We start from the raw sequence: 15,368 nt of genomic DNA on the forward strand, positions 1-15,368 counted from the left end.
CATATGCCCAAATAACAAAGCCAGATTTGTAGCAAATATACAAACAAACTTTTGATTCTATACTATAGAGCAGTGCTCCGCAACCGGTGTGCCGTGGCACACAGGTGTGCCACGAGCAGGATTCAGGTGTTCCGTGGTAAAATTCAATGTATTTATGTATAAGTATAATTGGTCAATGTGTGTTAAAAATGACAAATTATTTTTCATAACATTGCCTTTTATTCAAAATTATAAAATAACTATGTATAACTTAATAATTTTTGATGGTCTATAATATATTTTAGCGTACGGTTTGCCGCGGAATGTTAGGATGAACTTTGGTGTGTCGTAGGTGAGAAAAGGTTGCGGAGTACTGCTATAGAGTGTGATTATTGCGCTGCAATAATTGAAATCAGATTGATGCTTTAGAAAACATCATATCTGTCGATTAAATCTCAAAATTTTAAAGTATGTCAAGCCATCTATTCTTATCTGTAATAAAGGTTTAAAAATCAAAGTAAGTGACTCAGCAGATCTGACTTTATTAATTGGATATTGTTCTGATTTATGCTTTAAACTCACAAGTGACTCAAACTTACAAGTTTAAGTCACTTAATCACAAGAGGAAAAAATGCTTAGCCTGATAAAAAAGGCTTCCTCTAAAACACTTAAAGTATGTATATTTAATTGCAAACATTTTGCATGGTGGCTAGTTACTACTTGCAATGTTATCACAGTGATTGATAATAATAATAATAATAAAACCCTTATCCGCACCCCAATGGTGCATAGGGCACTGTGTCATATAAACGCAGTGTTATCTTGATCGTTTACACATGGAGGAAAGGTGATCAGCCCTCCGCTTCAGGTACCAGTCCAGGGTAATATTGAATAAATATGACAGTGAAAAAATCACAAATATTTATTTTACCCCCCTTGGGAATCGAACCCGGGACCTCCAGAACGGTAGCCGAGCGTGCTGACCATTACACTACGGAGGCGGACAAAATTGATAGCTATTATTATTATTTTCATGATAATATTGTTGCATTTTTGAACTGCTTGGTGTGTTTATCCATTAAAGACAAATAAGAGTGCAAAAACTCAATATTCATATTTAGAGAGTATGTAACAAATGTGTGAACAAATAAATTAATATGTACTAACGATTAAATAATGGCATCCAGAGTTTTATTTTTCACCTTTGCCTATATTTTTATAAATTAATACATTTGATTTAAGGAATCAATAAATAGGTATGTTTTATTATGCATCTTACTAAAATAATTTTTATTTCTATATATCGATCCCTTCTCGATTTATATACATATATAACGTGGTAATATTTTTCTTTGTAAATTGGGTGTAAATAATATGTAAAGTGGGTGTATAATAATAAAATAAACAATGTGTTGCTTTGTAATTAAAGTTTAAAATTAAAGTCTATTCTTAATTTATCTTTATAATATTTTTCTATCTGATTCTGACAGTTCAGAATATTATATTTTTTCTATCGGATGTCTTTTGTTTTATTCTGTGCGACGCATGCGACATCTGGTGGTAGAACTGTTTTTATGTAGGTACTATTTGTAAGTACTTAATAAAATGTATAGGTAGGTACCTAGGTATTTTATTACACATATATGTAAGTTACGAAATGTAATTTTACAGAATTTAAGCTTATCGTGTCCGGCACACCTGTGCTGAGTTGCCCAGTTATGCATCCAGAAAAATATAATACATAATGTAATACATTTAAAAAAAAATATTTGTAGCTTACGATACCATACATAGAAGGGGTCGATATGTACATATATATTTATAAATATTATATGTAATGTCTTAATCCGCTATAAGTCAGTTGAAATTAAATAAATAATAATATGTATATGTAAGCAATAAAATTGTTTCTAAATACATACTTGGAATCACAAAAATAATATCATTTGGCATCCGAAGTATGTGCTCAAAAGAGATAAACATTGTTATTGGCTGTATATGTAATTTAGATTAAAGATACTGTGACTTTGAAACATTTTTAATCAGTATTTCGGTTCATAAGTGCTCCGCATATCTGTAACTTCTCCAATGGAGACATGATTTTTTATTCTTTTCATGTTTCAATTTCAATCAGATTTTATTACACCGAGAAATTGGACAGGGTTTGTTTCTATGAAATAGCACTAAAAGGTCTTAGTCCATGATCCTATTTTGTTAATTTCCACTATATACCTTTTTTTATTAGTTAAAATCATAAATGTTTATTTTATGATGAACGTGGTTTAAATAGTAAAGAAAAAACATCAATTAAACTTTGACAAACTTATCTGTATAACAATTTGAAATGGTAATAACTATTTTTTCATGTATGTCCAAAAGGTATTTAAAATGGTGACTTCTTCTACAGATTTTTTGTCCAAGTGCATTAAATTTATATGTTCTCGGACACATTTTCTTCCTCCTTCGGACAGCATAAAGATGCAATAGTAATGAAACATAATATAAAAGGATGACAAGAAGCAACAATAAAGTAATAATAATGTTATATAATCTTAAATTCATAATTCTAGGTGGGTTGATAATTAGTGTGGCTACAAGATCAACAGATGACGCATTGAGTACGAAAACAACATGCATTTTTCAAGAGCAAAGGACAGGAGGAGATGTCAGAATTGTAATGAAGTAGAATGTTAGAAAAGTAGATACAAGGAGAGGAAAAAGTGAATAGCGGCAATGGTCAGGGTTGCATGTCGCTCACTCCTTACAAGAACGTCATAAATCAAAAATTGTCAATTTTCAGTTGTGCATGTTTTCGGAATGCCCATAAAATGTACTGTATCCCAGCAAAAGCGGCATATTTTTAACTTAATATTTACCCGCTACAGGGCAGAAAGTGTTGTTTTTGCATTTTGAAGAAAAGGTATTGTTTAATTATTTTTTAAAATATACTAACTATTTTTCAAATGGAGAAAAAACCTTCAGGTTTTACCTAAAAAGATCTGTTGCACAGTAAAAAGTTCAAAAAGTCGCTTGATATTTATTTTGAATTCATTTCATTATGTTCTTAAACTTTAAAAACGATCTCCTGAAAAATCAAGTTTTTTGATATATTTTCCAGAAGTAGCATGAATCAAGGTAGATCTGCAAGTTGGCACCAGTGTCAAAATGTGAGAGGGTCGTACTTAACAGACTCACTAATTACCAGTCCACCTAGTACGTGACAAATTTATCATAATCAATAATATTTTCAAACTAAGTTTGACTTATTCTGGATAATTTCAAGGAATGGGTTGATTTATCTATACATGCTCACATCTGGACTCTGGTACATACACATGTAAGCATCACAAAGTAATCTCTTGGCATGCTCCGGCAGCATCTTGTCATTAGGAGCGGCTTCGTGAAGTGAACGGACTCCCTCTTCACTGAGCCAGACTGAAATATCATCAACGAGGACTATTTCCGGAATATTGTAGCCATTTTGCTCACCTGTAAATCAATATGTAGTATTATGCTTCAACATGAATTTGATAAATTACTGTCCATGGGTTGGATTTCCAAAGTAATAATTTAAAAAAATGTCTGTGTGAATAACTACTTCAATAAAGAAAAAGGATCCTTTATTATGTATAAATAAGTGTATATCATTTGTCTATGTAATAATTATGTTGTCATTTCCGTTTTCATAATTATGTTGTCATTTCCGTTCTGATACTTATTTGTACTATTTAAGAAAGGATTTGTGTTTTTAAACTTCTGTTATAAAAGGGATCTCCACGAAAATAAATTTAGCCAAATTGTGGCATACCTGTACTTTTTCTCAGATGGAAAATAGTATATTTTATGACTTTAGGAATCCTTGTTATTCAGTACATATTATACTATATTTGCAAGGAAACTTGCCAATATGTGGCGCCAAGAAGCCCTATATAACTGTTACATATATCATATTCTCAAATATACAACGGTTATTCATCCCTTGGGAATCGCATCTCCTAATAAGGCATGGGAATATCCCTCATAATACAATCTAGGATAAATTCTACCCTTTCCTAGGGCTCTTGAAATCCCCTTTCTTGAATTAAATAGAAGCATTATTATTATTCTAAAGCGCAGTCACTATAGGACGAAATTAGTCTAAAATCGAATAAGTAAGTTTTTAAAAATCAATATGTATTAGTAAGAAATACCTTAAAAACGTACATTATAAATAAAATATTATTATTGTTATTAAAGACTCTTAGACAACTTAACATGTACAAATGTATGTTGTTTTTTTTTGCCTATTTAAAAGCCAATGGACAAATCAGTGTGGGGAGTATTGCTATTGTTTATTTTATTTTGTTTGTTATGGTCACCAACCAAACCTACATAAGCATAAAGAGATAATGTGTACCTATTCCATATTCCTACTCAAAACAGGAATTTGTAATTTCAAAGAAATATGTTTATCCTCCAAATTGGCACTGCACTATCAAGGCACCCTGGTTTAGACCAAAATGTATAATTACAAGTTTTGTTTATATTGTATGTATTATACTCACGTTTGATTTTTATTGGTTGCTGAGAAAATAATGAACCCATTGTTCTTTTTTGACTGAACTCGCAAAAATGGATGAATCTATATCACATTTACCATGCATGATATGTTATATATATATTAAATACCTTATTTAGTCATGCACACTGGGCATATGTTTGTATAAAATGGTAATTAACAAAATGACAATCGAAGAAATAGCAAAAATAATTACAAAACATTACTCATACTAAATATTTTATGGGTTTTATGAGATCATTAGGAACAAGAAAAGAAGATAGTAATAAAAAATACACATTACATACCTTTTCTATCAGCCATTGAATCAAAGAAACACCACGGTGCTTCATGTCCAGATCCTGCTTTCACGAATGCCACATAATGAGATGTTTCTATACAAACAACGGCGAACAGTTCCATATATAGTCTGGGGACAGGACAGTGTTCAGCCATGATAGCGAAGTCCGACGGGACTGACAAAACAGTTGGCTAAAAACACAAAAAATTTTACACTTCCTATTAACAATAAAATATCTATATGATTGTCCAGTTCATTAGCAGGACATCCCAAATACATTACTTGTTTTGAGATAGTGAGAATAAGAGTATTCCGGTGGTGAACATTTATTCCGGATGTTATCAAACATTCTAGAAAGACTTAAGTACAAACAATTTATTTCTGCTGTATACACTTTTCAAAATTGTTAAATAAAATCCAAGCTGTATGCATTCTGATTTCAGAAATGGAAAATGTCTCATTATGAATTTATGACACTGGATAGTGATAGTTGAAATCTGTCTGGAACTAAATTTGGAAACTCATTTCCGCCGTATAATCGCAATTTACAAACCATAATTTATTATGACACTAAATTGCGATTACTTACATAATAATTGTTGTTTTATTTATTGTTTCGGCATTAACTTTGTGGTAAGACATGTTACAATGATTAAAGAAAATACTTCGTTTTTAGATTACATGTTTCAGAAGTTAAACTTCCATCATTCAGGTCTGTATAATATCAGTTATTATACAGACCTGAATGATGGAAGTTTAACTTCTGAAACATGTAGTCTATAATAAAACTCAAGTGGTTAAAAACGAAGTGTTTTCTTTAATCATTGTAATAATTGTTGGTGTAAATAAAGCAAAAAGTTGGAAAGCTTCAATATTATGCAATATCTCTGGGTGCACTTACCTATGTTTTAACTTGAACGAATGTAAAAGATATTTCAGAGTAATAATTTCATACCTTATGATTCGCCCTCTTTACATGAGAGTGCGCCTTATCCAGGCAAGGTTGGCAAAAGGCAGTACTTTCTAGTCCAGTGACATCGGGACATTGCCCAAAGCATTCTCTGCATTCAAATGCTGCGAGCTTGCCACATATTGTGCACTGCCTCGGTGCTGAAATATTTATATGTAAAAGGCTTCACTAGACTATGTAATAGCGTTTATACTAAGAGAATTGAAATACAGGGGAAAATAATAGAAAATATGGTAAATTAGTCGGTGGTACAATTATAGAAATGATAATCAAGATGAGTCTGCATAGCGATAAGTCCGAGATCCAGTGTTAAAATCCTAACTCTGCATAATCTTATTATTTTTTTCTAGTATAAATGGCTTTTTCAAGTAAAATCCGGTTGTATTTAAGGGTTGGAGGGGTGGAGTATTTTAAAGAGAGTAATACAGAAAAACAAATAAATAATTACCATCCTCAATGACATCTGTAACATCCAGCAACTGTGAAGGTAATATTCTCGGATACATTTTGTAAGATTTTCCGAATCTCGGCATCTGTATTATCAAACATGAGGGGACTTCCTTTAGTTTGATGTTGGAAGTGAGAAAACTCTGTTCAAACAGCTGCTGAACACTCGGCAGGGAAAGCTTTTCATCTTTCTCGACAAATAACTGGTAGTGGTATGCTTCCTGACCCGAGTTCAGTTTTAAAAATGGCTCAGCACGTAAAATTTGTGCCACAAGACTGTTTAAAAATTCTTCCGGATCCTAAAACAAAAAAAAAACAATAATTAGGTTTTTTTGGCATTAATCTATCATGTAAGTAGCCCTATAGTCGGGCCACACCTTGAGCAATACTGTTTATCACAAATCTAATTAGGTCTTATAGCATAAGTGCTTTAGTATGTATTCCTATTTGCAAGCTTTATAAAAAATTATTATGTTACTATAATTCACATATGTCATGAAAATTATTTTCCAAGATGGACTGGCCCGATACAATGCTAAAATCATGATACATATTATGTTACTGAGGATTCTCAGAAAACTAGGATCAAATTGGAATCACAATACTTAATTCATTTATCAATTTGATTGACTGTATAGATGTATAGATTATAATCTGATATTGAAGAGACACCAGTCATTGGCACTTTAGTTATTTGAAATCAGTAACATAATTCATTATGTGCATGTCACAGCTGACCGTTTCTTCCTGTAGGAAGAGAAGTGGAAGGGTCAGATACAGTATCCTCCACAATCTGGCCACAGCAAAATGCATGGGTGAAAAATCTAAAGAAAACACTGTCTTACTGTGGCACATATTGTATAATCAATTATAAATAATTTATTTGGTTAAAGATGGATATTGAAAATGGTTAAAACCTACCTTTTCCTCCGAGGTCAGACCAGATATTGAACTTAACTTTTCCAGAAGTTTTCTCAATTTCATCACCCTGTCAGCACGAACATAACGATTATGTCTTAATGGATTAACAATTTCCTCTCTTAAAACTTTCTGTACCTCTTCATAATGCTCACAATCCTAAAAATAAGAATACTTATTTAAGATTATTCTTTAAAAAATACACTCATACGTATATTGTCAACGATTTATAGTACATATTAAGATAATACTATTTTGCAAATTGAGTTATATATTTCAGAGTTTGTTGATTTTTATAGATGTGACCAATGAGTAAATGCTACTTTTTTAGTTACCTGATTGGGATGGTGTTTGTTTCTTTTTCTCAGTTTATATTTATTTCTAGCTTAAGTTTTTATGTCAAATTGCAAAATAAATAAGTAGCTATAATTACGCAATACCTAACCAAATTTGTGCACTGATTGGTATGATTGCGTTTGAATAATCAAATCCAAAAACCGAATCAGGTAACAAAATATTTTAAAGAAGTCGTTGTTCAATTTTTTTCAAAATTTGATTATCCATGTCCATTATTGATTCACTAATATACTATTCTTTTTTATATTTTATTCAGAGCATCTGTTAAAAAAATCTTAAAATATGTATAACCTTTGGATCCGGTGGTCGAAAGAGTAGAGAGTCAAAAACACTAGTGAAAGTGAACATAGAAAATAGTGTGGCATCGAGATAGCAAGAATTATGGTGACCTTGTATACCACGAAACTTTCCACACAACCTTTCTAAGTCCGTGGTGTGGTTCAGGGGAGGTATACAGCCCGGAACTATGGGACAGTCCATCTGAAATTTATAATTTTAATATGCATATTAACCAATCTATTATTATTATTATATATAAATATACACAGAAGTGTGGTTGCCTGTGTTATTCCTTATTTATAAACTCATCGTTTCCCTGGCTGTTACCAATAAACTGTAAAGTGGATAAGTTTTCTTTGTACATAGTGAAGATATCTAATATATATCTATCACTAGTATTAGTATGTGTAAACATATTTTATAACCTGAATAAATAAAATAATCAATGATTTATACTTTAACAGCAATTTTTTTATACTGTCTTAGCCATAAAAGTTAATACACATACACAGTTAATAAAAGGAGATTACATGCAATGACTTGAATGAAATTCATTTAAAAAATACAAATACCAATTTATTCGTTTGCAAGTGGTAGTTATTTTTTTAAAAATTCAGCTCCAAAAACAATTTTGTTTTAAATTTATGAAAATAATAAAAACAATGATTTTTAAAGTTGTCAGCCCTGGGATGCTCAGACTTCCATGTTCTTTCATATACATATAGCGGAACGATAAATGTTTGAGATGCCTAGAATATTGACATTTCATCCGTTGAGTGAATATAATCCAGTGTCTGATATAATCTACACTTAGTATTATTATTAATTCAAGACCGGTTAATAATAATAAGCAATTTGTATAGCACTGTTTTTGTGAAGTCACCTCCAGGATGCCTAAAGAGCCAAAATTTGCATTATTTTAAAGTAATTCACCATGCATGTAATAAGAATTTAAATTAATAAATGAAATATACGGTCGGATGCTATATTGTGACCTCGAAATAACATTTTACAACAGATAGAAAGAAATGAAAGTATTTAAAGAAAAATTAACACACTATTATTTGGCAGCATTTCTACACTTATTTTTTGCTTTGGCAACTCTTTAGAGTTCAGGTATTATTTTTATTCCTGTTCTGAATTGTACTTGTAATTGTATGTAGTTGGTTTTAAATTATATGCATAGAACCTGTCCAAAGTCTATATGAGAAGTATCAGGCTGTGGAGTGGCAGGCACATCCTGGAAACGGCCATCCTTCCGGCAGAGAGAAAGAGGCACAAATAGTCCTCGTCCTGGAGGACAAGAAAAGTACTTTTCGTCTCCATAGGATCCATCACTAAGACCTGGTCGTTCCTCTTCTAACTCTACACCGGCAAACATAGTATCCGTGCTTTCTGAAAATGGATAACATCGATGACAAGTATTAAATCTGCGAATACTGTATAAAGGAATAGCAAAAATGAAAGAAAACTCAGTTTTATTTAATGTCAGTTATTATACATTATGGGCACGACTCTCAGCAATAGGACAAAGATGAAGTTAAACATATGAAGCATTGCCAGAAGAAAATTATCAATTTTAGAAAAGCAATTTCTTTTGAAATTGAAGAATATTTAAATTGAAAAATGACAGTTTTTACTTTAAGACTAATAACTGCTTTGGCTGTGTATAATTAACAGTGAACATACCGCTGCATTAAGCTCATGTAGAGTTTTATACACCTATGGGTATAGATAAGAGAAAGACAGTGAGACCCATCAGTTAATCTGCATTAACAATATAATAAGTTGAATATCAAAAAAATATTAAGTAAGACAAGAAAACTCTTCAGTTTTTATTTATGTAGAAACTACTATTTTCTAGAACTACAGATATTCTCATGAACAGTTAAGAATACAAATTCTATATGTTTATTTCTAAATCATTGTGTTAATGTCAAATCAACAAATAACACAATTTATTTTTTTTTAGAGAAAAATACATTTTTGTTATGTGTAATTAACTCTAAGGGTGGTGACTGACCGTAGCCATTTCGTCATAAACACGTTACGATGCGAGCATTCGTATAGTCAGTACACCGAGCCGAGCGCTCCATCCATAGTTTCGGATGCTCCCCGCGAGCAATGTTACGAGGAAATGCTCCGATCAGTCACCACCCTTAAACTACTCTCAAAAGGAAAACAGATGATGAAAAAAATTTAATAAATAATTAACAAAAAAAAAACATGTAAAACATGCCAACAGTAGTTTAGAATATAAGAGCAAAAATAATACCATCCGAATCTGCAAATCCAATCCAACGAATGACACCATAGTAGAAGTGATTAGATTCTGATACAACTTCTACGAGGGTTCCCAAACCAATGTCCGAAGCATACGGTTCTGTCCCAGGAAGTGAAATAGAAGGAGATTCCGGAACATCATAGTGTGAGACATTTTTTTGCTCGTTATGACTTGTACTTGGTATAACTAAAAGTAATAAAAATCAAAAATAAATATTATGAAAGTTAAAAATTGTCTTAGACTTGACACAGAACTTAGATAGTTACTGGATTTATTACAGCTCTCGTTTTTCCAAAAGTCCAAAACAAAAACTGGTATATTGTTAATGGATGTATTTTCTTCACAATCTGAATAATAATCCATAATTACGTTTTCAGATAACTTGCTACCTAAATATTGTTCCATGTCAAACCTATTGAAAGTTTCTATTTATAAAAGCGGTTAACTTCATGTGGTCGTCTAAAAATAGAGACCTAAAGCATCTGCAGCTTGCCAGGAATAAAATATTTCCATGTTAATGAGGAATTTCAGTGGTTCTTGATTTTTTTAAAGGTAGTGGTGATTTTTAATCAATCATTTTTATTTTCTTGTGAATAGACAATGGTACAAATTTAGGATTAAGTAATAGGAACCATACACAATGAAAATTTTTCTACATTAAAAAAACATACTTGTATGACTATTTCTTTTATATTCATTTATGAAAAGAATTGCATGGCGCTCCTACCAATTCTACAGATAAGTTTGTAGAATTGTAACTATATGAGTATAAACCATTGTTTTATAACCACAAAGCAATTCGCTCTATTTTAATAATAATAATAAAAAGTAATTAGTGCAACATCATTTTTGAATGCACGGAATCAAATGATTACCTCGAACAGGAATAATGATCTAAAATGAGATTTTCTCATAAGTAAAATCAGTCATTATGTATTTACTATTTACCTAGAAAGCGAGATGAAAAATAAATCTCACCCATTTGTGTGTTAATATTTGAAAGGATGTGTTCGAATCCTGAATCAAAGTAGCTGTTCCGGTTTACCATGATAAATTCATTATTTTGTTGTTTTCCCTCAAATGGCTTCTTTTTATCTTGAACTATGTGAGACAGCAAATTTAGAGATTTGATTCTTTCAGGGACATAATTATTTTTTATATTATTGTTTGCTTGCTGAAAGTTTTGTGTCCTTGCAGGGCTTGATACCTGACTATCCAATTGCTGAAAAATAGATATAGCAATTATTTATTTTTAAAACCATACCATTTCAACCTCATAGCATCCTTGGCAAACCTGTTTTGATTTCCTTAATAAAGTATTGCTCATGTCAAATAGGTTTTCCATTGCACTATTGCCTCAAAAATTATTATATTGTATATTTTTAGAATAACTATTCAAATTAAAAGATACACACTGCAAGAGCGAGCATAATACTCATTTACCTGTCATTTTTATCAGTTGTTTATCTATTAAATCAAACAAGATTACGCGCAATCCATTATTATTATCTTCTTTCTAGCATGCCAGTGGTAACTTATACGTAGTTGTTATTACCTTTAATTCAAAATTACTGATTTCTGAAAGCACAATATACAATATAATATATGCAAAAACGTAACATTACTTAAAGTAAAAAAAGTACTCGATAAAAGCAATTAAATATGTAATTATAAATTACATTAATAAGAATTCGGATTGAATTTCAAATCGAATACATTTATTTGCGCATATGACTGCCTTTGCTTGCGTATGATTTGTACTTGTATTCACAGACTCTTGTATTAATTTTCATTTGAAGCACAGATTACTAATTTATATATTTGAAGGTAGGTATACGGTAGGTAAAAAAAATCAAACGTCAAGATCGTGAAATACCTACTACAACGTCAAAATGAGTACATATTTTGAAAAAATATATGGTGCCTACCTATATTAATTCCTCATTATTTTATGGCGATTTCGAATGTTGAGCGAATATTTCATAAAGGTAAAAAACTAGAAATAAGAAAATAAATACTTAAAGTTAACTGTACTTGTTAATGAATAAATAAATACAACTAGAGAGATGATGAAAGTAAATCATCTCGCTGCAATTCCAACAAACAACTGTATAAAATTGGATTTGGTGTGTTTACAATATTAAATCCCATATTCAAGTATTTTTTTTCATTCTGCATTAACGAACTAGGCTGTGGTCCTATGGTTGGTGTCACAGACTCTAAGTCAGAGTTTCTAAGTTCAAACTCAAACCCCATTCCAACACATCTTGTCTCCTATTATTAATAAATGGACACTCAGTGATAGAAAATTGTAATATTATTTTCAATATTTGTAGAAGTGGTAGAAAATCGTAATTTTATTTTCAATATTTTTATTTTATAAAAACATTTACTTTTGTGATAAAAATCATATATCCTTTTGCAAGTAACACTAACATTAAAAAAAAAAACAATATAAGTTGTAAAAAAAACATCATTGTCATTTTAAGTTTTTTTTTATTGTATTTTATATATAAAAAAGGGGGTGAAAGGAGTCAATTTTTTAAAAGATACCTTACGTACGAATTTATAATAATCGCATTCACCATACATAATATTACTATGGCAAGTATTACTTGCCTTTTTTGTGTTTGCCGATGGGCAACGAGGTATTGCAACTGGCAACACTACAAATAGCGAGTTTGTTGGGCGAATTGTTTTTGTACGCTTTTGAACCGTAAATATTGTTTAGCTGTTATTGTGCGATTTGTATGTGTTCACGATCGAACTGTATAATGCGATAAGTGGATAGTAATCGCCAATGAATTGGATTTTGCTAGCTTGACAGGCTTGTTCATATTTCTACGTTAACAGTAAACGCGGTTAACTGTATGAGACTGTTCAGCGAAATTTCTGGACGCATCGTGTCAAAATTCTAGTAATAGAATACATTTGCATTTGAAGTGATATTTCGTTGCGATCTCGGGTTTTATGTTTGAGGAGAATGCGAAAGTGGTCGGTCAATGCGGTTAATTTAAAGATAAAGTGAAAATAATACAAAGATGTCCGTCGCCTTTACGCAGCGCGGCAACCGTCCTCCGCCGAACACCGCTCAGATACAGAAAATGTTAGATGAAAATTCTCATCTAATTCAGACAATTCAAGAGTTTCAAGCTAAAGGACAAATAACAGAATGCATCCAATATCAGCAAGCCCTTCACAGGAATCTAGTTCACCTAGCATCTATGGCAGATGCTTCGCAAAATATTCAAGCCATTTTACCAGTATGTATCTTTTCTTTAAAATCATAATAATAATATAAAATATTCAGTTGCCTCGTTGGATAATTATTGTTCAATCATATCAATGTCATGTTTATGTGATTGGAGGTAGAATTAGAATGATAACTGTGCTTGAAATTAAATTAAATTAACGCACTTTTAAATAATTTTAATGTGGCGCTAAAATCCACAGTGAAAATATAACTTAAGTTCCGATACAGACTTCCACACAGGAAATATTCAACAAATTACAACTGATAACAATCAAACAACTTTACTATAAAACGATCCATACCTATTCATTAAAAAATTACTCACTGGCATCATAGGAAAACACCTTCCAGTGAACATCACTCATGAAACCGATAATATATTACATGAATACATTCATAGAACCACAGGATCATGGATGTAAAGCTGTGGTATAAAGTAAAAATAATTACTCTTGAAAAATATGTGAAATTTTGATTTGTGTAATTTTGATATGTGAATTAATGCATGAGTATTTCCTGTGTCAGTCGTGCTTTTATAAACATCTTAAATATTATTGAGCCCTCATGGACCAATTTTTAATTTATTTTCCCCGCATTCTACTACATAGTGTTCGGCTAGTCAGGACATTGAATATTTATGTTAATTAAATATCGATAATTTTGAATTTCTGTTTCGTTTCAGCCTCCACATCAATTACAGTCGGGCAATGCGCAACCCAATCAGCCACCCCCCCACGGACCCACTACTGAACCCAACAGTCCTCAGAATATAAACTCTAATAACTATCAATCTCCTCAAGGGTACCGGGGCTCCTCTTCCCCCAATACTCCGCGGCCCGGAGGCGCCCCGCAGCCTTACGCCCAGAGGGGATATCCGCAGAACCAGTATCAGGGCCAGTATCAGAACATGAGTGGCGGACCGTACCCTCCGCAGACACAGTCGGGGTACATGAACCCCACTCAGCAGGGCTACGGGCCTCCTGGGGCGCAACCTCAAGGGTATCCCGCTAACTCTAATTATGGTCCTCCCAATACTGCCGCTCCCAACGCCAACTATCCCGCAGGCGGCCATCAGGGGGGAGCATACCCTCCCTCCTCTATGCAACAGTCTTATGCCCCTCCGGCAACTTCCGGACCCCCTAATCCTGCGCCGTATCCCGGAGCGAGGGCAGCTTCTTCCCAGAACTATTCGGGTGGCAGCGCCTTTCAGGGCCCACCTGGAGGGTCTAACTATCCAACAAGTGGTGCTCCGACACCTGCGAACTATAACGCCGGTTCTAATCAGAATTCGTCTTATCCGACGCAACCCTTTGCCGGTGGAGCTCCGCCAGGCGGGTATCCGGCTGCGCCCGCGGCTCAGCCCAGCCACTCTCCACAGCCCGGCTACCCTGGCCAGGCACCTGGCGGGTCTTACGGACCGCCGTCGGTGCAGGCGCCGGCTTACTCTCCTTCCGGAGCGCAGAACGGGGGTGGACAGGCGGGCGGAGCCGCAGGACAGGCCTACCCGCCCCCGGGCCCGGCGGCGGGAGGCTACCCAGGCTCCGCGCAGCCACCCTTCTCCAACCCCTCCTCGCAGCCATCCAGTCCCGCCCCTTCGGGATACCAGGCGGCGCAAGGGGGTGGAGGGGCGCAGTACCCGCCCGGAGGTGCCTACCCACCGCACGGCTATGGCCCCCACCCGCCGCAGTACCCCCCGGCGCAGTACCCCGGAGGCCCGTACCAGTACTCCCGCCCGCCAGCCCCTCCACCCCAGGGAGGGTACGGTGGCTATTCGTACCAGCCACCAGCTCAACAGTAGAACTCGTCTACAGTGTATCTTACCGTATCTGTGTATACTTATGTGTAGTACTTATTTTTGTAATAGTGAGTGTTGGACTGAATTTGACGTAAAAAAGTTTTGTATTGTCCAATCGAGACATTTGACAAACTCGTTTATTAATTTTATTACAATTGGTTCTTTATTTATGTTTGACTTCACTTTGTAGATTAATGTATGTTCACAATATAGTTTATTATATTGTACTTTTTTCTGATGCTATAAAA

General features: G+C 33.6%; 2 protein-coding genes across 5 annotated transcripts; one reads left to right on the forward strand and one right to left on the reverse strand.

Moving 5' to 3' along the window:
* Positions 1-17: 17 nt before the first annotated feature.
* CYLD (ubiquitin carboxyl-terminal hydrolase CYLD) lies at positions 18-11,970 on the reverse strand. Of its 4 annotated transcripts, none has more exons than XM_088266270.1 (11): positions 11,752-11,970; positions 11,516-11,650; positions 11,051-11,294; positions 10,064-10,258; positions 8,978-9,183; positions 7,801-7,989; positions 7,156-7,311; positions 6,236-6,533; positions 5,773-5,927; positions 4,825-5,008; positions 18-3,468 (listed from the first exon to the last, which is right to left on the reverse strand). In XM_088266270.1, the coding sequence occupies exons 3-11, from the start codon at positions 11,118-11,120 to the stop codon at positions 3,275-3,277; spliced, it is 1,647 nt and encodes a 548-aa protein (XP_088122396.1). In that variant the 5' UTR covers positions 11,121-11,294; positions 11,516-11,650; positions 11,752-11,970; the 3' UTR covers positions 18-3,274. The 4 variants fall into 4 exon arrangements, with proteins under 4 accessions (XP_088122396.1, XP_088122395.1, XP_088122392.1 ...); XM_088266269.1 differs by having other exon boundaries at positions 11,789-11,878; XM_088266266.1 differs by lacking the exons at positions 11,516-11,650; positions 11,752-11,970 and adding an exon at positions 11,367-11,419.
* A 764-nt stretch (positions 11,971-12,734) lies between these two features.
* On the forward strand, positions 12,735-15,368 carry LOC148305749 (uncharacterized). The gene is made up of 2 exons (XM_088266224.1): positions 12,735-13,335; positions 14,008-15,368. The coding sequence occupies exons 1-2, from the start codon at positions 13,114-13,116 to the stop codon at positions 15,121-15,123; spliced, it is 1,338 nt and encodes a 445-aa protein (XP_088122350.1). The 5' UTR covers positions 12,735-13,113; the 3' UTR covers positions 15,124-15,368.

Source organism: Brachycentrus maculatus, unplaced genomic scaffold, assembly GCF_059751285.1.
Source record: "Brachycentrus maculatus isolate JH-2025_06_01 unplaced genomic scaffold, ASM5975128v1 h1tg000263l, whole genome shotgun sequence".
Classification (NCBI taxonomy): domain Eukaryota; kingdom Metazoa; phylum Arthropoda; class Insecta; order Trichoptera; family Brachycentridae; genus Brachycentrus; species Brachycentrus maculatus.